At 46.8% G+C, this 24,946-nt stretch overlaps 1 protein-coding gene across 1 annotated transcript; it reads right to left on the bottom strand.

Moving 5' to 3' along the window:
- Positions 1-985: 985 nt before the first annotated feature.
- On the bottom strand, positions 986-23,990 carry LOC311514131 (uncharacterized protein). The gene is made up of 6 exons (XM_084616543.1): positions 23,861-23,990; positions 14,774-14,856; positions 11,999-12,125; positions 10,219-10,332; positions 9,184-9,858; positions 986-3,405 (listed from the first exon to the last, which is right to left on the bottom strand). The coding sequence occupies exons 2-6, from the start codon at positions 14,837-14,839 to the stop codon at positions 3,254-3,256; spliced, it is 1,134 nt and encodes a 377-aa protein (XP_084472669.1). The 5' UTR covers positions 14,840-14,856; positions 23,861-23,990; the 3' UTR covers positions 986-3,253.
- Between the last annotated feature and the right edge of the window lie 956 nt (positions 23,991-24,946).

The following is a 24,946-nucleotide window of genomic DNA, read 5'->3' as shown; positions in this document are numbered from 1 at the left end:
GCAAAGACTCGCAAACAAAGACAAGGTCCCACTGAGATTTGAATTCGGATTGCAGGATTCAGAGTCCTGAGTGCTGACCATTACACCATGGAACCAGCTTGTGCTGTTTTCTCTGGACATCTGTGACCCTCACAGGGCTGGCTTGTAGAAGGGGATTGTTGGCTCCTTACTAAAACTTAGTGGGGTTTTTTGGTTGGCTAGTTCCCAGTACCAAAAGAAAGGGGAAGGGTCAATGGGACTGACAGTCCCCAGGGGCAATGGGGAGAGGCCAAAGCTCCAAGCTTGCCTGACTGACAGGGGTCGCCAGGCCAGGCGGTCCCATCCTACTGTGAGCTGGAACTACCTGGGCCAGAGTGGGGCTGAGCTAAGGAGAGGGCAGGAGCCGAAGAAAAGCCGGGGAGCAGAGCTGTGGTGGGGTAGTGTGAGAAACTGCTACTTGTAGGAATTTGCTACCTGTAGCAGTTACTCATATGTAAGAGATGGTAAAAACTGCCATCTGATGTAATTTGCTACCAGTAGCAGCTTCTGATACCTTCGGTTGTTCTAACTTGTCCTAATTTGGTACTTCTCGCCTTTCCCATCTTCTGGTACAGAGGTAGCAAATTGTTACCAGTAGCCATTATTGATCCCTAGGGTTGTTCTGATTTGATGACTTGTCCTAATTTGCTAAAACTTAATAGTGGTGGGGGATGGACGCATAAAGCCTACTGTTGCCAAACGACCCTGCCTGGTGTACATCTGTATCAACTGCCTCTTAATACAGGAGGTTAAAAAATAGAGTGAGGTCATTCAAACATCATTTATCTTGCAGCTTCATTTACTGTGCTCACAGTGGAGGATCCTGACATTGTTACTTCTGCCCAAGTGACCTGTGGGTTGGATTCATTGTAGTGGGAAGCGGGACATGTGGGGGATAATTTAAATTCTTAATTTCCTTAGGGTTCGCCTTCAATATACGTGTATGGTGGTGTAATTTATCACCATGACAGTTCTATTTTATTTATTACAATAGCACCAGTAAGTCACACAAGTCACACAGTAACTGCAGCGAGTCTATGCTGACATAACTTGAGTTAACATAGGCTTGTACTGTAGATATGGCCTTCGGTCTACGAAAGGTTTGGGAGAGGTAACAGGAAAAGGATGAGGGGAGACCAAGTTTCATTCACGTGTTTAGCTCCAGCTTTTGTGGAAGTGGCCATACGGCACCCGAAAGGCTCAGGATCAAAGAGACACCTAAGAACAAAATATCATGTCTTAATTACCATTTCTTGACCTCAGGGTGTATAATTCAGGTTTTTAGAATTCTTGTGGTTGTCAAACCCTCTTGGGGTTGTAGATGTGTGTTCATTATTTTTTGAAGGCCAAAACTATAAAGGGGTTCAACAAAGAATTAGATCAGTTCCTCAGGATAGGTGCATCAGCTATGAGCCGAGAGAATCAGGGATGCATCCCCATGCTCTGGGTGTCCCTAAACCTCTCGACTGCCAGGGCGGTTCACACAGTGATTGCCTCTTGTGTTCATTCCCTCAGAAGCACCTGCTGCTGGCCCCTGCCCGAGGACACAGTCCTGTACTAGACGGAGTATTCGTCTGACCCATTGCAGCCGTTCTAACGTTCAGCAAAAGTGACAATAGATTTTTGCCTTGTAGACGGATGTTACATGAAAGATATACTGCCTTTATGGAAGACGTGTGAATCCAGTTCTACACACAAGCAATGGCAAGTGGAAAAACACTAAGGGCTGCACTGAGAGGCAACAAAGCAGTTGCAAAAGGCAATCACCATTGGTGGATTGAATAAAAAAAACATTTTGAGACCAGCCCAGAAATTCAGTCAGGCTGGAAGTCAGATGATCCAGCAGAATAAACTTCTGCTCTAAGAAGAAGAAGTTAGAATTAAAAATTCCAAATTAGAAATCTCAGTAAAAAACATCGCAAGTGCAATGCTAGAAACACAGATGTCATTGCTAAAACTAGCAAGTACTTATAGCTGCATATTTTCAAAGAGTACTTGTTGGTAAAATAGAAATGAAATAGCAGAATGATATGCATCTGCACAATAACAAAGCTAAATGATGAAGTGATAAGAGTATTTCAAGGAATCCCAGGAGCAGATAAGATAAATTTGTGAACTGCTATGACTATAAACAATACAGTGATAAAGTTCAGGTCAAATCAGTAAATCAATGAGTTAACGAGGATATTGCATTGGAATCAAGTCATCAATTTACTCAAACCATCGGATTAATACAGCAGAAAATCAACCCTTATAAATCCCAAAAGAGCAACCCAAGAAGGCAGGTGCATATTTAGTGATGCCAAAACCCCAATCAGAGATTTTTACCCAGGCAATGCAACCCAGATTTAGCCAGCTGAATATTTCAATACTAAAACCAAATTATTGCTTATATTTTGCCTACAACCTCAAAGCTAATTAGTTTTCACTATTGTGCAGCTAATACTTCAACTCGCCCTCTCACCCCAAAACACATACAGACCGTAGAGAGACATTAGTAAAAGAAGTTCAAACAGCTCTCGCTGAACAATGCATATCAGACAGCTCAATTCCTTGCAATGCTTCCATAGGTGAGGAGCACGCATTCAGTCATTTCATAGGGCAGAGTTTTAAGGCTATGAAGATTTTGGGAACTATTCTTCCTAGTATCTTCCCTTTGCAGATTTCAGAGGTGTTCACACGCTCACATTCTGTTACACCCCAATCTAATAGAAGGGCTGGGAGGTCTCCACGTTCATAAAAAGAAACAGACAAAAAAGAGAAAAAGGAACAAAATGTTTCTAAGGTTATAAGGGGTTGGATCTCTGCACCTCTCGGTCTTTGGATTCACCTGGAGTAGGAACCGTAGCTGCGGTTTAGGAACCAGGTAATGCAATAGATGGTCCAGCACGTGGGGCTAGCAGGCTGTTCAGGTACAGGGAGACTAGCGAAGGCTGCATAGCCTGTCGACGTTGTGCTTCATTCCCCAGAGGGGATCAGTGCTGGGATCCTGGCAGTCAGTCTCTCTGAGGCTATGTCTACACGGGCAGACTTACAGAGCTGGGAGTTACAGTGCCGCTCAGAGAGCACTGAAGGGAAACTGCTATTGTGTGTTCACACTGTCAGCTGCCTGCACAATAGCGTGTTCACACTTGTGGCACTTGCAGAGGTGTTCAGAGCGGTGCACTCTGGGCAGCTATTGCACTGAGCATCGCTTCCTTTTCTGCCGCTAAGAGTTGTGAGAAGGCAGAGTGGGTCACGGGGCATCCGGGGTCCTGTCCCAATGCCCTGTGATGCATTGCTTCATGTCCCAGCAATCCCTGTGCTTCCGTCCACATTTGGCGCCATCTTTCAAAGGTTGGTGTACTGCACACTCTGCCTCTCCATGCTGCAGCAATGGATCCCGCACTGTTGACCAATATGCTACATGTCACACATGGCAGTGGAGTTATTCCTTAAACTACAAAGGCAGAGGAGGTCGACAGTGATCTCGCCACCCGTAGTGGCTACGACACGAGATTGCTTGTGGCGTTCACAGAGGTGCTGGCCACCGTGGAATGCCACTTTTGGGCTTGGGAAACAAGCACTGAGGGGTGGGATCACATCGTCATGCACATCTGGGATGACGAGAAGTGGCTGCAGAGCTTTCGGATGAGGAAAGCCACAGTCCTCCATCTAGCCCAGCATGCTGCCTGAGAGTGACCAGTGCCAGATGCATCAGAGGGAATGAACAGAACAGGCTTCCTGACCTGCAAGCTGAAGGTCTGTCACCCTTACCTTTAACAATATTGTTGTTGATTCCCACTCATTCTATCTTACCACACCTCCCCTGAGGTCTCTGGGCAAATCAGGAGTGAACCACTCCTTTGATACAGACATATCCCAATCCAGCTGAATTGAGGCAGACTTTGGGCCAATGTCAGTTTGGAAAAGGCCTGCTTCACCCAGCAGGTTTCTCAGAGTATCTGTTACTGTGAACCGCACCTAGTGTGGATGTGTGAACCCCAAAGATATCAAACATGAAAGAAACACAAAGCCAGTTCTGAGGAGGTTTCCAGAGCCAGGACTGAGAGTTAAACAGCTGGAAGGAAAAGGGGCCTCTGGCCCTATAAAAATAACTAGCTGCAAAAACAAAACAAAAATTACATTAAAAAACCAACCCAGAAAAGCTCCCATCACACGTCCATCACCATTGTAGATTCTGACATCTCCTGCCTAATGTGACATCTTTGCTTTGCGAACAAGAGACCTCGAGAACTCTGTGGCTGTTACCCTCTAACTGGGTAAAAGGCTACAGATCTTGTCTCAAGTAATTTTCCTCTTCAGGGAAGATTTATTTTAAAATTTATCAGAATAAATTCCATTTTAAATAGAAATAATTACCATCCAAGTGTGCTGCTTGCCTTGAGCTAGAATTCAGGATGTGACAGAGTGTCTGCTGAGACTGATCAAGCCCTCGGACTGCTAGGCCTTCCTACTTCTCCACTGGTTACCAACGATACTGCCAAAAATGGCCTTGAGTGGGTCACCACCACACCCAGTGGCTCTGGGAAGAAGGATAAAGGAGTTTGAGGTGCAAGTCATGTTCTTCTCCATCCTCCCTGTTGAAGGAAAAGGCCCAGGTAGGAACTGTCGAATCGTGGAGGTAAATGCGTGGTTACGCAGGTGGTGTTGGATAGAGGGCTTTGGATTCCTCAGCCATGGCATGTTGTTCCGGGAAGAAGGATTGCTAGGAAGAGATGGGATCCACCTAACGAAGGGAGGGAAGAACATCTTCACAGACAGGGTTGTTAACCTAGTGAGGAGGGCTTTAAACTAGGTTTGCCAGGGGACAGTAACCAAAGCCCTGAGATAAGTGGGGAAGTGGGATACCAGGAGGAAACACAAGGAGGAGGATGCAACAGAGGGGGCCTCCTGATTCATACTGAGAAAGCAGGGCAATTGGTTAGTTATCTTAGATGCATGTAAACCAACGCAAGAAGCCTGGGAAACAAGCAGAAAGATTTGGAAGACCTGGCACTGTCAAAGAAATATGATGTGATTGTAATAGACTTGGTGGGGCAGTTCACATGACTGGCACGCTGTCATGAGGTAGATGAGGCTTTATTTGGACAACTAACAGAAGTTTCCAGATCACAGGCCCTGGTTCTCATGGGGGACTTCAATCACCCCGACATCTGCTAGGAGAATAATACAGCGGTGCACAGACAATCCAGGCAGTTTTTGGAGAGTGTTGGGGACAACTTCCTGGTGCAAGTGCTGGAGGAACCAACCAGGGACCGTTCTCCTATTGACGTGCTGCTCACAAACAGGGAAGAATTGGTAGGGGAAGTAGAAGTGCGTGGTAACCTGGACAGCAGTGACCATGAGATGGTTGAGTTCAGGATCCTCACAAAAGGAAGAAAGGAGAGTAGCAAAATATGGATCCTGGACTTCAGAAAAACAGACTTTGACTCCCTTAGGGAACTGATGGGCAGGATCCCCTGAGAGGCTAAGATGAGGGGAAAAGGTGTCCAAGAAAGCTGGCTATATTTTAGAGAAGCCTTATTAAGGACACAGAAACAAACCATCCCATTGCGCAGAAAGAATAGCAAATATGGGAGGTGACCAGCTTGGCTTAACAGTGAAATCCTTGCTGATCTTAAACACAAAAAAGAAGCTTACAAGAAGTGGAAGACTGGACAAATGACCAGGGAGGAGTATAAAAATATTGCTCGAGCATGCAGGGGTGTAATCAGGAAGGTCAAAACACAACTAGATATGCAGCTAGCAAAAGATGTGAAGGGTAGCAAGAAGGGTTTCTACAGCTATGTTAGCAACAAGAAAAAGGTCAGGGAAAGTGCGGGACCCTTAATGAACGGGGGAGGCAACCTAGTGACAGAGGATGTGGAAAAAGCTGAACTACTCAATGGTTTTTTTTTGTCTCGGTCTTCACAGACAAAGTCAGTTCCCACACTGCTGTCCAGGGCAACACTGTATGGGGAGGAGGTGACCAGCCCTCAGTGGTGCAAGAACAGGTTAAGGACTATTTAGAAAAGTTGGACATGCACAAGTCGATAGGTCCAGATCTAATGCATCTGAGGATGCTGAGGGAATTGGCTGATGTGATTGCAGAGCCATTGGCCATTATCTTTGAAAACTCATGGCAATCAGGAGAGGTCCCGGATAATTGGCAAATACAGTGCCCATCTTTAAAGAAGGGAAGGGTGAGAACCCAGGGAACTACAGACCGGTCAGCCTCACCTCAGTCCCTGGAAAAATCATGGAGCAGGTCCTCAAGGAAACCATTTGGAAGCACTTAGAGAAGAGGAAGGTGATCAGGAACAGTCAACATGGATTCACCAAGGGCAAGTCATGCCTGACCAACCTGATTGCCTTCTATGACGAGATAACTGGCTCTGTAGATATTCGGGAAAGCGATTGATGTGCGAGATCTTGAATTTAGCAAAGCTTTTGATATGGTCTCCCACATTATTCTTGCCAGCAAGTTAAAAAAGTATGGATTGGATGAATGGACTATAAAGTGGATAGAAAACTGGCGAGATTGTCAGGCTCAATGGGTAGTGATTAATGTCTCAATGTCTAGTTGGCAGCCAGTATCAAGCAGAATGCCCCAGGGGTAGGTCCTGGAGCCGGTTTTGTTCAACATCGTTATTAATGATCTGGATGATGGGATAGATTACACCCTCGGCAAGTTTGCGGATGACACTGAGCTGGGGGGAGAGGCAGATACACTGGAGGGTAGGGATAGGGTCCAGAGTGACCTAGACAAATTAGAAGATTGGGCCAAAAGAAATCTGATGAGGTTCAACAAGGACAAGTGCAGAATCCTGCACTTAGGAAGGAAGAATCCCATGCACCACTACAGACTAGGGACCGAATGGCTCGGCAGCAGTTCTGCAGAAAAGGACCTGGGGATTATAGTGGATGAGAAGCTGGATATGAGTCAGCAGTGTGCCCTTGTTACCAAGAAGGCTAAGGGCATATTGGGCTGCATTAGTAGGAGCATTGCCAGCAGATCAAGGGAAGTAATTATTCCCCTCTATTTGGTATTGGTGAGGCCAGACCTGTAGTACTGCGTCCAGTTTTGGGTCCCCCATTACAGAAAGGATGTGGACAAATTGGACAGAGAGAGTCCAGCAAAGGGCAACGAAAATGATCAGGGGGCTGGGGCACATGACTTATGAGGAGAGACTGAGGGAACTGGGATTATTTAGTCTGCAGAAGAGAAGAATGAGGGGGGATTTGATAGCAGCCTTCAACTACCTGAAGAGGGGTTCCAAAGAGGAAGGAGCTCAGCTGTTCTCAGTGGTGGCAAATGACAGAACAAGGAGTAATGTTCTCAAGTTGCAGTGGGGGAGGTCTAGGTTGGATATTAGGAAACACAATTTCATTAGGAGGGTGGTGAAGCACTGGAATGGGTTACCTAGCGAGGTGGCGGAATCTCCTTCCTTAGAGGTTTTTAAGGCCCAGCTTGACAGATCCCTGGCTGGGATTAGTTAGTTGGTGCTGGTCCTGCTTCGAGCGGGGTTGGACTAGATGACCTCTTGAGGTCTCTTCCACCCCTAATCTTCTGAGTCTCTCTCTGCTTCATGAAACTTTGGATTCAAATGGTAAAAGACAGTTGTGCCCAATGTAATCATGGCATCATTTCGGAGTGTGATCAATGCCACTGAACTAGGGAGCAGAGTTCTAAAAATAGTTTCCATGGGACACAGGTTACCATAGCGTCCATCTCTAGGGTGAAAATCAACCACTAGTACCGGCAATTTCTACCTGAGTATTTGTCAAATCTTTGACCTTATTAGGAACAATTTTACACTTCTCTGGCATAGAATACTTCACCAACCACACAACATATCAGGAGCGATGGTGAGGTATAATCTCCCGAGGTGAGCTGATTAGGAATGTCACTTCCATTTTTCCTATCTCTACCTGGATAGGGATTGCATTTTCCAAATAATAGGCAACATGCACCTGATTACGAAGGAGAGATCTTCAAAAGTGACCTCCTGCAGGGCCTGGGCCACAACTGCTTTGGGAGTGCAATGCATGGATAGTTTGCTTAGTTACAAGTCATTTACTAAGGAATCCTCTTCCCAGCTCATTTTGTTGTTACAGAGCATGAAATGACATTTTCCCTATCCCTGCCCTGTTCCTGCTCTTTGTTATAGTTCAATATATTTTAAGTGAGGAAAATGGTCGTAAAAATATCTGCTCTCCAGCACAACCTGATGCAACAACAGAGCAACTGGGAATGAAACCATTTGTTCCCGAAGGAGAAGCTTGATGCCTAACAATTGCTTTGAAATGAGGGAACAGTATAACTGTGATGCTCATGGTTTGTTTAGACTAGGAAAAGTGATAGAGTTTAGGTCAGGTCAAGGGGAAAGCTAATGCCAACCACTGCACCTGCTCTACAACTGTAATTGTCTTTTTATACTAAGATCACTAACTTGAGCAGCCAACACCATGGACAGTCCTAGTGGATGTAAGACACAGGTAGTTTTTGCTTCAGTGTATCTTGTTGGATCAAACCTCTCCCCCGCACCTGGAGCTGATAAACATTCCCGGCTGGAGGGACACACATACCTACAACTCAAAAGGAAAGGAGTTGATAGAAAAGATCACAGGACTGACCCCAAAGAAAGTGAGTGGCAAAAGGCAGAAGCTGGCAACTCATCTGGTGGAGCTGAGAGACCACAGTGAAGATGGTGCAAAAATCTTTGCCCAGCCCTAGTCAAAGCATTTATTACAGTTCTCTCTCATGTGGGTTTTCTCAGGTCTAATAAGGCTGGAGCTCTGATTGAAAGTTTTCCCGCACTCAGAGCACGTGCAGGGCGTCTCCCCTGTGTGGATTCTCTTATGTCTGATGAGGTGAGAGCTCCGAATGAAGCTTTTCCCCGCACTCAGCGCATGTGTAGGGCGTCTCTCCTGTGTGGATTCTCTGATGTGAGATGAGAGCTGAACGACGAATGAAGCATTTCCCACACTCAGAGCATCCATAAGGCTTTTCACCTGTGTGGATTCTCCTGTGTGTGCTCAGGGTAGAGCTGTGATTAAAGCTTTTCCCGCACTCAGAGCATGTGTAGGGCCTCTCTCCTGTGTGGATTCGCTGATGTGAGATGAGAGCTGAACTACGAATGAAGAATTTCCCACACTCAGAGCATCCATAAGGCTTCTCACCTGTGTGGATTCTCCTATGTGTGCTCAGGGTAGAGCTGTGATTGAAGCTTTTCCCGCACTCAGAGCACGTGTAGGGTTTCTCTCCTGTGTGGATTCTACGATGTGTGATAAGGTGTGAGCTGCGATTGAAGCTTTTCCCACACTCAGAGCACGTGAAGGGCGTCTTTCTTGTGTGGATTCGCTCATGTGTGATAAGGTGTGAGCTGTGACTGAAGCTTTTCCCGCACTCAGAACACATGTAGGGCGTCTCTCCTGTGTGGATTCTACGATGTGTGATAAGGGCTGAGTGCCCACTAAAGCTTTTCCCGCACTCAGAGGATGTGTAGAGTTTCTCTCCTGTGTGGTTTCTCCAGTGTGAGAGAAGGTCTGAGCTCCGACTGAAGCTTTTCCCACACTCATGGCATGCGTAGCGTGTTTCTTCCAAGTTGATTCTCTCACATGTAATAAGGGCTGAGTGGCTACTGAAGTTTTCCTCTGGCCTCTGCTGAGTCTCACAGGCTTTTGCTTTTTCTGAGAGCGCACAACTCCCGGAAACATTCCCTTTGGATCTTCCTGATAACGTTCCATGTGGTTCTACTTCCTCAGCATCTTCCTGCTGGAGTTTCTCCTCCTCATTCTCACCCACCATCCCATCACCTGATGGGAGACAGAGAGAATCCAGACATAGGTCATTCCCTGCACCAGAAAGAAAGGAAATCTCAGATAGAGGAATGGAAAAAAGAGCCAACAAACCAAAATATGTGCAGGAGATCAAACCTCTAAGGAGCTTGATTTTCCCCAAACCCTTCCACAGAGGAAGGGATCAGTTTTGGTTCCCATCTCACCAGAACACTCATGGGAAAGCGAGATCGGAGAGGGACCTGCTGCCAGTTGTCAGTCAGAATAGGAGAGAAGCCATGAGGGACATCTGCCAGAATGATTCCATTCTGCAGGGAACAATCCTGAACTTGGAGAGCTCACAAGGTCTTTCTATGGCATCCCAAATGTTTCCTGCGCTCCCAAACAGTTTTTGAGTTGGCTTTACCAATTCCTCACCTGTGCAGGCAGCTCTCAGGAGCACTTCTTTCTCAGAGCCCTGGAGGTCTGGAACCCATGGCTCTTCCCCTCGTTCCATCTGGAATATCACATCAGGTTTGGAAACTGGAAACCCTACTCCACGCAAAGAAAACAAAGGAAGTCAGTGGAATTTGTGGAATACTTGTCACAAAAAATATTCCATGATTTTAACCCCAGATCATTTTTAAACAGTAACATCCCAAGGCCAGCTTTCTTGGCTCAAAGTAGCAGGAGAGTTATTATTATTATTATTATAAATCATATTCATTACCTTAGTGCCTAAGGACCAACTAACAATAGGTCCCCATTGTGCTAGGCAAAGAACAAACAGAGAAAAGTAGATGGCCCATGCCCTGAGGAATTTACAAGCTAAATAGACAAGACAGGCACAGAATGGGGGAAGGGATAGAACCCACTGTTAGAAGACAGATATTGAGGCCTGCCTGTAAAGCCTACACTTTAAGAATGTAGGTGTATTTTTATCACTTAGCTACTTACAGGGGTATAAAAACAAAGAATCAAAATCACAGTCCACCTGTTTATGGGCCTTCTCTCACTAGGATAGTCTGAGGCCTTGTTCTTAAGCTAAGGCCTTTGGCTAAGCAGCAGGGGCAGCCATAAGCTGGGAAGCATACGGTCATATCCTCACATCCCAAACCAGTCACACTGACATAAGGTGGTATTGGGATGTTAGGAAGACGATTATGTCTGGATAGTGCCCATCGCCACCAGATAAAGAAACAGATCTTAAGGTGGTTAAAGAAAACTTAGTTTAAGAGCATCCTGTCTGGCAAGAAATCACTTGTCAATGGTTGTGAAACCTTCATTTCTGTATTGTTTTATCTTTATGGCCACCACTTTTACATTGTTAATTAATCTGGTTCTCTAATTGTTTCTGTCTGCTGTATAATTAATTTTGCTAGGTGTAAGTTAATTAGAGTAGTGGGATATAACTGGTTACAGAATTATGTTATGATATGTTAGGATTGGTTAGTTAAATTTCAGTACAATGATTGCTTAAGGTATAGCTGAGAATATTACTGTATAAACAGAGTTAAACAGGAGAGGGAAGAGAAATTGGGATCATAGATTCTATGAATCATAGAAGATCAGGGTTGGAAGGGACCTCAGGAGGTCATCTAGTCCAACCCCCTGCTCAAAGCAGGACCAACCCCAACTAAATCATCCCAGCCAGGCTTTTGTCAAGCCTTGGCAGCTTCTTGATTCTCTCCTCGTCTCTCACTACCTCATCCCTCCCTGCTGCTTCTTAGCTCTAACCCTGCACACACCCTCCCCATGTCCTGGCACCCCAGAATTATCTACTCCCCCCTTCTCGTCCACTCCTACGGCTCTGTTATCCCTTCACCCATGGGGTCCTGAATGGCAACATTATATGTTCGCCTATCAAAAGAGGAGCTCGTCAGACTGTCACACAAGCCGTGCATGAGCCATACACCTATTTACCTAATTTAGAATTCTACAGGCGGCATATTTTCCTCTTAAAATGAGGAAAAGGCATGAAAGCTACAGTTATCAATGTAGCCAATAAGGATACATTATATGCACTTTTAAAATGAATGCTGACACCAAAAAGGCACATATCCAAAAATTATTCTAGTGGATGGGAGATCAGGCAAAACAAAGGGGACCAAGGAAACATGTCAAAACTTGTATGATGAATAAAGGTATAAAGTTATTACTACTCAGGTTCTTTAGAGATCCCACAGCTTCTAATAACCGAGGGGACAAGACTCCTTACCCAGCAAGACCACTGTCTCATAGTTCTTCTGCATGACATCCCAGTAGAGGGCTCTCTGAACAGGGTCCAGCAGAGCCCATTCTTCCCTGGTGAAATACACAGCCACCTCTTCAAAAGTCACCGGCCCCTGAAAGAGAAAGAGTCGAACACTCAGTACCTGCTGCCCCAGTCACAGCCCCACTATTCACAGAACAGCAGCACCAGGTAAATGGAAGCTCCGGGAGGCACATGTTAACAGAGCCCCACAACACCTTGCTTAGAGCACCAGGAGGCATAAGAGGGTAGAAAGAGAGAAACTTTGTGTCTCCCAGCTGACAGATGGAGGCAGGGTCTTCACATTTATCACATACCTACTAACCAGAGCTTGATATAGGAGATGGTGCTGTCTCTGGACCCTGCTGGTGGCTCCCTGGTAGGAATCCCAACACTCTCCCAATAAAATATATGGAAGAAAGGGGAAGTCAATAGTAAAGAATAAAAGTTACAAGGTCAGAACTGTAGAAAATTGGTAAGGGAAGCTATCAGAAAACAATGACCAATTAATGAAAATAAGAAGGAAGATTTTAAAAGTATATTAAGTACAAAATTAATCCCTAACAATGGTAGTGGTAAAATTACTAGATGGAAATGGTAGAATTATCAAAAATAATGCAGAAGAGGTAAAAGTGTTCAATAAATATTTCTCTCCTGGATTTGGAGAAAAACAGATGAGGTACTCATATCATAAGATCTTGACGATGACAGTCGTTCCATTCCAACAATAACTCACGAGGAAGGTAAACAGCAGGTATTACAGTTAGACATGTTTAAATCAGCAGGTCCAGATAACTTGTATCCAAGAGTTTTAAAAGACCTGGTGGAGGAGCGTGGTGGACTGTTAATGTTGATTTTAATTAGGACTTGGAACACTGGGAAAATTCCAGAAGACTAGAATAAAGCTAATGCTCTGCCAATATTTAAAACATGTAAAAGAGATGACCCAGCTAATTACAAGAGTGTTAGTCTGACATCGATACTGGGCAAGTTAATGGAGCAGCGAATATGGAAACACAGCATACATTAAATAGATTAAAAACTGTGATTGTAAATGGGGAACCATGGTCGAGTGGATTTCTTCCTAGGGGGTTCCCACAAGGATTGGTTCTTGGCTCTGTGCTATTTAACATTCTTATTAATGACCTGGAAGAGAATATAAAATCATCACTGATAAAGTCTGCAGTTGCCACAAATATTGGGGGGGAGGGGCAGGAACTAATGAACTGTCGGTAGATTCAGGCTCCAGCACTGGGAGTCTGGGAAGTTTTCCCAGCTCTGGCTGGAGGGTTATTTCCTGTTCCACAAAGAGGGGAAGTTCCATTCCCAACTCCAGTGCTTTGAAATCAGGCCCTGACACTACACCCCACTTTCAGCATAGTGGTATGATTATAAAATGATTAGGACATAATTATGATGTATTTTGTGCAAGATGCATCATGTGCGGTGTCATTGGAAAAGTTATGATTTGCTGAATATGATTATCCTATTTGTGTGCATGGATCATGTTTGTATCTGAAGTTATGGACATTGACTATGTATTTGTATTTTAAATGTTCTTACTCGGGGTAACACCCACAACTAGCCTTTCAGGTACAACAGTGACGAAGCCAGACAGTGCTGATGGATCATCAACAAAGACAATGGACCGTGGAAGAGTTTAGCCCTCCTGTGAATGTTTCAGCCAGTCTATGAGTTATGGCTACTATGACTCAGCAGGGATGTGACCAGACCACATGACACTGGACTCCATTTTGGTACGTGTATTTTTCCACTAACTGGACTGGGAACTGAGTTTGGAACAAAGGGGTCCTGCCATATGGAAAAGCTACATAAGGTGCGGTGTGACATCATCTCTTAGCCTCATTCCCCACACAAGAGAACTACTGGACACACCTGAGGAACAAAGACTACCCTAGGATCAGCACTTCCCCCAGTTCAAAGGGATTTCTAGCTTGTGTATGGAAACTTGGTGGACTGCTTCTATCATTAGTCAGGGTGAGAAATTCCTAATTCAAATTCTATCCATCTGGTATGTTAGACTTAGTCTGAGTTTTTGGTTATTTGCTAAGTAATCTGCTTTGATCTGTTTGCTATCACGTAAAATCTATCTTTCTGTAGTTAATAAACTTGTTTTATGCTTTATCTTAACCAGTGTATTTTGAGTGAAGTGTCTGGGGAAAATCTCAGCTTGGTTAGCACAAGCTTGTTGTGCATATCTACCCCATATTGAGGGAAAGGCAAACTATATTAATGAGCTTACATTATAGGGATCCCTGTGCACTATAAGACGGTATAATTCTGGATTTATACTACAGCAGGTGTGCAAGGTTGGGGAGCTGGGAAATTGGCTGATGTCTTCTATCTGTCCTTGAGTGGCTTAGGTAAAGCACTCAGGTAGCTTAGTTGGATGCATGGCGCCATCTGCTGTCATATTGGGATAAGAGGGCCTGGAGAGGCTGGCTGAATCTCCAGAATGCAGTGTGAGAAGGGCCAGCCCAGCTTGAGGGTTAGAGGGCACAGCAGTTCCCAGAAGCCCCCCAGACTGCATCCCGGGGTGACAACTCATCACACCCTAGATTACACAACTCTCAGCAGGTATGTCACAACCTGTCCCCTCCCTTTTCCCACGCTAGATATTTCCTGCCTCCCACCATCTCTAGCAGCTCCCACCCTCTTTTGCCTGTACTGCTCCGCTCCCTCAAAGCAGAGCCCACCACCAGCTCCCTGATAATTGCTTACCTGAGCCAGCTCCATTGCAGCCATTTCCTTCCCCCTGGGAGGATGGGATAATCTGGAGCGAAACATGGACGTTATTCTGTAGCCTGCCAGGGCGAGAAGGGCAACGTGAGATAATTCAGGTGGGGCTTTTGTCCATTCCACAAGACAATTCCCCCCAGGATTTTTCCCTGCTAATGGACATTCTAGGTTCTGCCACACTGTGAAGCACAGAGTGACCTTATTCCAGTACTGGCCTAGCTCCCTCCCACCAGGATGTAACCCTGAGACATGGTGAAACCCTCCCAAAATCAGAGACTCTCTGTTACACTTATCCAGTTTGCAGAGAATACCAAGCTGGGAGGAGCTACAAGTGCTTTGGAGGATAGGATTAAAATTCAAAATGATCTGGACAAACTGGAGAAATGGTCTGACATAAATAGGATGAAATTCAATAAGGACAAATGTAAAGTACTCCACTTAGGAAGGAACAATCAGTTGCACAGATACAAAATGGGAAACAACTGCCTAGAAAGGAGTACTGCAGAAAGGGATCTGGGGGGGTCAAAATGGATCACAAGCTAAATATAAGTTAACAGTGTAACACTGTTGCAAAAAAAAGCAAATATCATTCTTGGATGTATTACGAGGAGTATTGTAAGCAAGACACAAGAAGTAATAATTAAGCAATGGGCTTAAACTGCAGCAAGGATGGCTTAGGTTGGACATTAGGAAAAACTTCCTAACTATCAGTGTGGTTAAGCACTGGAATAAGTTGCCCAGGGAGGTTGTGGAATCTCCATCATTGGAGATTTTTAAGAGCAGGCTGGACAAACACCTGTCAGGGATGGTCTAGATAATATTTAGTCCTGCCTTGAGTGCAGGGGACTGGACTAGAGGGACCTCTCAAGGTCCCTTCCAGTTCTATGAACCAAAGGCCAGAGAACAGCAGAATCAAAGGAGTCCCTTTGGGGGATTCTTCCCGTCATTGTCCCCAAGGCAGCTGTCTCAGGTTTACAAAGTTGTTTGATGCTCCAGCCTTTATACAGTCTCTCCTGGGAGTGCCCCCTTTCATGGGATGGGCCTAGTTTTAGCTTTTGGCAAGCGTGACCCCAGGGGCTCTGAGACTGGGCCTTCTTGCCTCAGCACACTTTGTTTCTTTCTGTGGTTCCCCAGTGAGTCCAAATGAGTAGATACTTCGGATAGAGACTGTGAACATAAGAACAGCCCACTGCGTCAGAACAATGGTCCATCTAGCTCAGTGCCCAATGCCAGGTGCTTCAGAGGGAATGAACAGAACAGGGAATCATCAAGCGTCCATCCCCTGTCACCCATTCCCAGCTTCTGGCAAACAGAGGCTAGAGACACCATCCCTGCCCATTCTGCCTGTGACAATGGCAGATGAGGTTTTAGCTCTTGCAAAAGCCCCCATGTCTTAAATGAGCATGGACAAATGCAGAGCTGGAATCTGTCTGGCTCACCTGTGTTAGTATTGTTAAAACAGGTATGAGAATTATAAGAATGTGTTTAGTGTTTAGACTTTATTGAATGCTTGTGAGTTGCTACCTGGATTAATATCTGACTAGCTGCACTTCGAGCCTCTGTGGCTCTGTAAATCACCAGACAGGAGAGAGACTTTACCTAGGTGAAGGGCTGTTTGGCAACAGAATGAATTACATCCTGCCTGGCAGGAAAGGTCCATCAACACCAGATAGACTATTATCATAGAATCATAGAATATCAGGGTTGGAAGGGACCTCAGGAGGTCATCTAGTCCAACCCCCTGCTCAAAGCAGGACCAATCCCCAATTAAATCATCCCAACCAGGGCTTTGTCACGCCTGACCTTAAAAACTTCTAAGGAAGGAGATTCCACCACCTCCCTAGGTAACGCATTCCAGTGTTTCACCACCCTCCTAGTGAAAAAGTTTTTCCTAATATCCAACCTAAATCTCCCCTGCTGCAACTTGAAACCATTACTCCTTGTTCTGTCATCTGCTACCATTGAGAACAGTCTAGAGCCATCCTCTTTTTGGAACCCCCTTTCAGGGAGTTGAAAGCAGCTATCAAATCCCCCCTCATTCTTCTCTTCCGTAGACTAAACATCCCCAGTTCCCTCAGCCTCTCCTCATAAGTCATGTGTTCCAGTCCCCTCATCATTTTTGTTGCCCTCCGCTGGACTCTTTCCAATTTTTCCACATCCTTCTTGTCGTGTGGGGCCCAAAACTGGACACAGTACTCCAGATGAGGCCTCAACAGTGTCGAATAGAGGGGAACGGTCACGTCCCTCGATCTGCTCGCTGTGCCCCTACTTATACATCCCAAAATGCCATTTGCCTTCTTGGCAACAAGGGCACACTGTTGACTCATATCCAGCTTCTTGTCCACTGTAACCCCTAGGTCCTTTTCTGCAGAACTGCTGCCGAGCCATTCGGTCCCTAGTCTGTAGCGGTGCATGGGATTCTTCCATCCTAAGTGCAGGACTCTACACTTGTCCTTGTTGAACTTCATCAGATTTCTTTTGGCCCAATCCTCCAATTTGTCTAGGTCTCTCTGTATCCTGTCCCTGCCCTCCAGCGTATCTACCTCTCCTCCCAGTTTAGTGTCATCTGCAAACTTGCTGAGGGTGCAATCCACACCATCCTCCAGATCATTTATGAAGATATTGAACAAAACCGGCCCCAGGACTGACCCTTGGGGCATTCCACTTGATACCGGCTGCCAACTAGACATGGAGCCATTGATCACTACCCGTTGAGCCAGACAATCTAGCCAGCTTTCTATCCACCTTATAGTCCATTCATCCAGCCCACACTTCTTTAACTTGCTGTCAAGAATACTGTGGGAGACCATGTCAAAAGCTTTGCTAAAGTCAAGGAACAACACGTCCACTGCTTCCCCTTCATCCACAAAGCCAGTTATCTCATCACAGAAGGCAATTAGTCAGACATGACTTGCCCATGGTGAATCCATGCTGACTGTTCCGGATTACTTTCCTCTCCTCTAAGTGCTTCAGAATTGATTCCTTGAGGACCTGCTCCATGATTTTTCCAGGGACTGAGATGAGGCTGACTGGCCTGTAGTTCCCAGGATCCTCCTTCTTCCCTTTTTTAAAGATGGGCACTACATTAGCCTTTTTCCAGGCGTCCGGGACCTCCCCCAATCACCATGAGTTTTCAAAGATAATGGCCAATGGCTCTGCAATCACATCCGCCAACTCCTTTAGCACTCTCGGATGCAACACATTCGGCCCAACGGACTTGTGCACGTCCAGCTTTTCTAAATAGTCCCGAACTACTTCTTTTTCCACAGAGGGCTGGTCACCTCCTCCCCATGCTGTGCTGCCCAGTGCAGTAGTCTGGGAGCTGACCTTGTTTGTGAATACAGAAGCAAAAAAAGCATTGAGTACATTAGCTTTTTCCACATCCTCTGTCACTAGGTTGCCTCCCTCATTCAGTAAGGGGCCCGTACTTTCCTTGACTTTCTTCTTGTTGCCAACATACCTGAAGAAACCCTTCTTGTTATTCTTAACATTTCTTGCTAGCTGCAACTCCAGGTGTGATTTGGCCTTCCTGATTTCACTCCTGCATGCCCGAGCAATATTTTTATACTCATTCCTGGTCATTTGTCCAATCTTCCACTTCTTGTAAGCTTCTTTTTTGTATTTAAGATCAACATTACGGGATGTTGAAAAAGACAAAAGACTCTTGTTGTGCTCTTGACCTCCCATTAGCTGAGCAGCACCCTCAAAGGCAATGCTGCCAGTTGGTCACCCCACCATGGGGCTGATAGGGGGCCATTCCCTGGGCCTGGGTGCCTGTGAAAGGCTATATAAACCCCACACTGGCACAGAAGGGGTTAAACTGCTGCTTTAGTCTGGACTGGCCCAGTCCCTCCACACCTGCAATGCCAGGACTGGAGCAGGAGTTAACAGGAGAGACCTTCTCTACTCAGAAGGGGTCCACCCTGGGAAGGGAACAGTCTATGGAGCACCTCCAGCCCCAAAGAGAGGGCTGGCAGCATTCGGGGCTCTGGCCTTCACTGAGTTTCACTTGACCAGTTATGAGCTTTCACACAGGCTGCAAAGCCCTGGGCAAGGCAACTTTCAGAGGCCAAGAGAAGGGGATAGAGCTTAGAGTTTCTCTGCCAGTGAGGAAGGGGTAGCAGGAGGGAAAACTGGCAGCTGATAGTTGGAGGGATGAAGAGATTTGGGGGTATGGAGCGGGACAGAAGCAGCTGGGATTGGGCAGAATTAAGGTCTCTACAGGGTACAGGCAATCGCCATAGGGCTACGAATAAAGCATTTTCCTGTATAAATTTCCAGATTACATTATACCAATTTGTAAAGACACATGAGCTCTTTCCCTCATGGTATCACCTTCACTGGGTTCTTTCTTTTATTGGTAATTCCCACAAGTCAAGAGATAAAAAAGATTCTATCACTTATGAAGTGGCCATTTCAAATTTCTGGGGAGTGTCTATTATTTTGCACTAGGGGCCAGGTCCTTGGAGAAACGGAGCCTTGGTTTCATTTTAACTTGTGCATACTCAGCAGCTTCTGGATTTTGGTTCAAAGTATTAACATGTTTCCCTGGCCTGTTCTTACAAGTACTGCTATAGAAAGTAGGGAGGTGCAGAAACTCACTGCAGGATCAGTAGCTGAGTCCCTTTGATATTTATAGCTCATCAGAAGTGGTGGACCCACTTGATGCTGCCAGAGCCATCTGCCATGGGACCTACATGGCAGAATTAAGGTTGGGTGCCTTAACTGTGAATTTCCAACCCTAGCGTATTGCGATTGCTGTTAAGTGGGTTTGGCAAAATTCATTTTGTCTATTTCTTTTTTTAATTTCAATAGATGATATCGATAATTATTTTTAAGCCCTTTTTTCAATGTTTACAATTTCAATGTTCAGATCTGTGGGAAGTTATGGGGGTGGTCAGACAACAATTATTTAATTACAGTAAATGTTGAGATTTAAAAAGCCAAATTTTTGTAACTGTTCAAACACAAATTGTCAATGTCACATGCAAAACATACAGTGTAAATATCCGTAAATCAAACTTGACTTTCTCCAGAAGCATTTCTATATTTTACCTGTACAGTGAAGTCAACATTTACTGCAATTTATTCATAAAAATCCAATCCTTTCAAGTGTATTTTTAAGTAATGAAGTACTTTACAGTCTAGGAAGTGAAATGCTTGCTTTGAGGATAATTACATCCTCCCTGTGATGTATTTTACTCTCAGTAGCGTAACCCCATCGTGATGTAGCTCCTGTCTGGGAGCTCTGCTGAGGCCAGTGGCATTATGATCAGAAGGTGACACTCTCACACATGAGCAGAGACACATGGGGGAGGGTGGAGGATGAGGTAACATGGAGACTTACAGAGTGTGGGGAGCAAACTCCGTCTCAGTCTCTCCTCTCTCCCACCTCCCAGAGAGGGTAACGCTGATAAATTGTTCCCTGAAATCTAAATAGCCCCAGCATGCGAGACAGTGACTGATGCAGGTGCCTTAGGGGCTGCAGCGCCAACCCCCTGCCTGGACGAGGGGGATGAAGAACTGCAGTAGAAACGGGTTAGGCTAGGAGAGGGCACAGCTGATGTGGGACTGGGAGCTCAGTTGACCAAGAGGCCAGAACTTATGCAGGGGGTTGGGACAAGAAGTCAACAGGACGCGGTAGAGGCACTTCTGTGTTTCCCCTTGTTTACCATCCTGCCATGTATTTAATTTAGAAACTTTTCATTCAGATTTAAACACATTGGAGCGAAGCTCTGTTGAGGCGTTTCCACTTACAGTGGTACAGTTTTAATTAGGTGCTTAATCAGTTGCGAATGCAACACAAAGCAGGCAATAATTAGTGTGCTTTCCTTCATTAACTTGACTGTGTGCGGTGCATAGCTTTAAAAAAAAAGATGGTGTGAGTGAGTGTCAAAAGTTCAGGCATTAAGACATGGAAGTTAGGTGTCAGTTCAGTTCTCATGCGTTTATCTCATTATTTTAATTTCGGTTTTGAATCAGTATTAATACCATGTTGCTTTAATAGCATTAGGGTCTATTTCTATAATAGTTTGGAAGATTTCATCGGATATTATGAACCAGCCATCTTAACCTTTTATTTTGAGATCAGTAAATACTATCCAGCTCCCCACTCCTGAAAGTCTGCAAGCCCTGGCCAGTGGCATGCTCCCTAGAGAGCAAACACCTGACAAGCCCTTTTGCCCTAAAAAGCACTTTGGCTCTTTGACATTGCTTCATCCACCCCACCAGAAAATGCTATAGGTAACCAAGTAATTACAGCGTACCCTCATGAGGTGTAGTTCTACCAGGTATGTGCCAAAATTCAAATGGTTCTGTTTGGTTTATCTTTCATTCAGCTTTGCAATTATTAGATCCCATTTAACAACTGGAACTGAAATAACAAAAACAAGTTAAGAAGAGAGTGGCCTCGGGCACAGGCAGGGGGAAAACAATAAAGGGAAAAAACTGACTATGCAAAAAGGAACATCCCAAACTATCAGAGCCCCAGACCCCCGTCCAACTGGATCCACCCCAGCCAGGCATATCAAGCTGGGCCCCTGAAAAATCGCCCATCCCGTCTGGCAGTGAACGCCGCGTGTTCCAGATGGAGCGATGGTGTGTGCGTCTGCTCCGCTGACATGCTGCTTTGGTACGGAAGGCACCACGGCCACAGGGAGCAGGGACATGGACTCCTACAAAACAAAATCCAACACCGCGTCCCCTCCCACCTCCGCACGGTCTGCCATCCCTTCCCCCACCTCCACATGGCCACTCTCAGCCTATTGCTAACAGTTCCTTCCAGCCTTCAGCTCTATAAATAAATAAAACATGGTGTTACAAAAGGTAGATCCTGCCAGAGCAACCTGATCTCCTTCTGTGAGAAACCTAATTTTTTGGACAAAGGAAATGCAGTAGCTCTAATCTATCTGGATGTCATTAAGGTATCTGATACAGTTCCACATGGGAAACTATTAGTTAAATTGGAGAATAATATGAGAACTGAAAGGTTGATAAGGAATTGGTTACAGGGGAGATTACAAGAGGTCATGGTGAACGGTGAGTTGTCAGGCTGGAGGGAGGTTACTAGTGGAGTTCCTCAGAGATCAGTCTTGGGAACAATCTTATTTCATATTTTTATTAGTGACCTTGGCACAGAAAGTGGGAGCGTGACACAAAGCTGGGAGGGATTGCTAGCATGGAGGAGGCCAGGAATATCATCCAAGAAGATCTGCATGACCTTGAAAGCTGGAGTAATAGAAAATGGGATGAAAATCAGTAGTGCAAAATTATGCACTTAGGGACTAACAACAAGAATTTTGCAAATAAGCTGAGGACTTATCAGTTGGAAGTGACAGAGGAGGAGAAAGACCTAGGTATATTGGTTGATCACAAGATAATTATAAGCTGCCAATGGGATTTGGCTGTGAAATAGGTTAATGCAGTCCTAGGATGCATCAGGCGAGGTATTTCCAGTAGACACAGGGAAGGGTTAGTCCTGTTATACAAGGTACCGATGAGACCTCATCTGAAATACTGTGGGCCATTTTGGTCTCCCATGTTTAAGAAGGATGAATTCAAAGTGGAACTGGTGCAGAGAAGAGCTACTAGGATGACCCAAGGAATGGAAAACCTGCCTTATGAGAAGAGACTCAAAGAGCTTGGCTTGTTTAGCCGAACCAAAAGAAGGCTGAGGGGAGATAGGATTGCTCTCTATAAATACATCACAAGGATAAATACCAGGGAGGAGAGGAGTTATTTAGGTTAAGCACCAATGTTGGCCCTAGAACAAATGGATACTGGCCGCCAGTAAGTTTTGGCTTGAAATTAGGCGAAGGTTTCTAACCATCGAAGTGAAGTTTTGGAACAGCCTTCCAAGGGGAGCAGTGGGGGCAAAAGAACCAACCGGTTTCCAGACTGAGCTCAATACCTTTATGGAGGGGATGGTACAGTGGGACTGCCTACAATGCCATGTAGCTGATCTGCGACTGCTAGCAGCAAATATCTCCAAAGGCAGGTGATGGGAAACTAGATGGGGAGCGCTCTGAGTTACTACACAGACTTCTTTCCCAGGTGTCTGGCTGCTGGCTCTTGCCCATATGCTCAGGGTCTAACTGATTGCCATATTTGGGGATGGGAAGGAATTTTGCCCAGACTCAGATTGGCAGAGACCCAGGGGGTTGGGGTTTTTTCCCTTCCTCTTCAGCATGGGGCATGGCATGGGTCATTTGCAGGTTTAAACTAATGTAAATGGTGGATTTTTTTGTAATTTGAAGTCTTTAAATAATGATTTGATGATACACTGACGGCGATCAGGGCCCCATTGTGCTGCGCTTGGCAGAGAGCCTGACTGAGATCAGCACCCCCATTGTGCTGGGCACTGCACAGACAGAGAGGGACAGTCCTTCCCCCAAAGCAATCACAATCCAAGTAGACAATGGGTAGGAGGAAAACAGAGAGGGGCTGGGACTCCCCAAGGTCACCAAGCAGATCAGTGACAGAGCCAGAAACAGACCATGCAAACTCCAGAGCCCCAACACTCTCAGCTTGGAAAGGTCCCCAGACCCCACTGTATTAGGCTGCGGGAAGAGGTGGTTTGTCCATGGAGGCACAGGCTGTCCTGGCAGGGCAGCTCAGCTGCAGTCCCTGCACACAGCTGGGGGGGTGTCCCCTGGGTCAGGAGAAGTCAGTGTCCAGTCGTGTGGGGCTGTGCTCCTGGCTCGTACCTCCAGCACTCACTGCTGCCCCTCCATTACCAGCTGCACCGTTCAGCCAGCCCCAGGCCTCAGTGAGGTCACTGTCCCCCTCCCCACCCCAAACCGTCCGACTGGGACATGGTGCACCCGTGCCAATCAGACTGCACTAGTGTAAATTGTGTCTGTACTAAGGGTTTGCACCAGTGCCTAAAACACCGGCGTGGCAGAGACCTTCAGTACCCAAAACAGCACTCGAACTGGGATCTCTTTCTAGCTCTGTCACGGACAGCCTGCGTGACCTTGGGCACGTCAATGTTTCTCCTCCCAACTTTCGTCTATTTACCCAGCTGCCCACTCACTGGGGTCTCCTCTCTCTCTCTCCAGAGCTGCTCACCCCTAAGGTCTGTGTGGGTGGCCCCAGGGCCAAGGTAGCTCAGCTCTGGAAGAGTCTCACAAGGGCGGCTGTGGAGTCTCTCTCTCTGGAAGTTTTTAAGAGCCGGGAGGACAAAGCTCTGTCGGAGATAATCTACCTGCACTTGGTCCTGCCTCGGCAGAGAGAGCTGGGCTTGCTGACGTCTTGAGGTCCTGGCCAGCCCTACGTTTCTATGGTGCGATGCAATCTATACGTAGAAAAACACAACCCACAGAATAAAACCCACCGCCGCCAGGCCAGGCAATTGGGGGGGAAAACCCCCAAGCCCCCCAGACCTCCTCTGCGCCGCGCGGGCCAGGTGTGGGTCAGCGGGGAAACCCGAGGGCGTTTCCCGTCGCCGTTGGGCCGAGGGACCGAGCGAGAAGAGGCCGCGCTGGCAGGGAAACGCACCCCCCGGCTGGCGCGCGGGGGGCAAGGGCGAAGTCGCAGGCGGGGGTCGTACGTTACCGCTGGCGGGACGGGGCCCAACGCTCGGGGCCCAGCCCGGTCGAGCGGACGAGGAGGGAGCAAGTGGGGGGGGGGGATGTGGGGGATATTTTCTAGCCATCAGTTGGGGGGGGGGACGGGTCACAAACCCCCCCTTTGACAAGAGGCGAGAAACCCCCCCGGAGCGGGCGGGGGGGGGGATTTCATGGGGCCGGGGGAGGGGGAGGGGGGGCCGTTTGAAGGGATTTTATGGGACTGCCCAGCACAGACAGGCACAAAGTGGGCCCCCCCTTCACACGGGCCGCGGGGGGGGCAGTTTGAAGGGGCCCGGGGGGGGGGCGGTGCCTGGACCAGGGAAGGGGGCAGCAGCGGGGGATGGGCGGGGGCAGCAGCGGGGGATGGGCAGGTGCCCCCCCCCGCTTCTCCCAGGGACCAGAGACACGTCAACCCCCCCCCCGCCCACTACGGAGGCCGAACCGGGACCAACCAGCGCAGGCCCCGGCCCGGCGGGGGGGTCTCGGCCCAGTTCCCCCCCCCCGAGGTGCGGCTCGGACCCAGGCCGGGCGCCCCCCCCCGCCCGGCTCTTACCGGCTCTGCGCCGCTACAGCGGGGCCCGGAAGT

Source organism: Lepidochelys olivacea (assembly GCF_965140295.1).
Source record: "Lepidochelys olivacea isolate rLepOli2 genome assembly, chromosome: 28".
NCBI lineage: Eukaryota > Metazoa > Chordata > Testudines > Cheloniidae > Lepidochelys > Lepidochelys olivacea.
The sequence above is the reverse complement of the archived record's forward strand: the minus strand, read 5'-3'. Positions and strand labels throughout refer to the sequence as shown.

Coding starts and splice junctions, on each gene's coding strand:
- LOC311514131 (XM_084616543.1), bottom strand. CDS start 14,839: ATGTTTCGCTCCAGATTATCCCATCCTCCCAGGGGGAAGGAAATGGCT. Junction 12,126..14,773: donor CTGCAATGGAGCTGGCTCAG/GTAAGCAATTAT, acceptor TTTCTCTTTCAG/GGGCCGGTGACTTTTGAAGA. Junction 3,406..9,183: donor ACATAGGAGAATCCACACAG/GTGAGAAGCCTT, acceptor ATTGGTCAACAG/TGCGGGATCCATTGCTGCAG.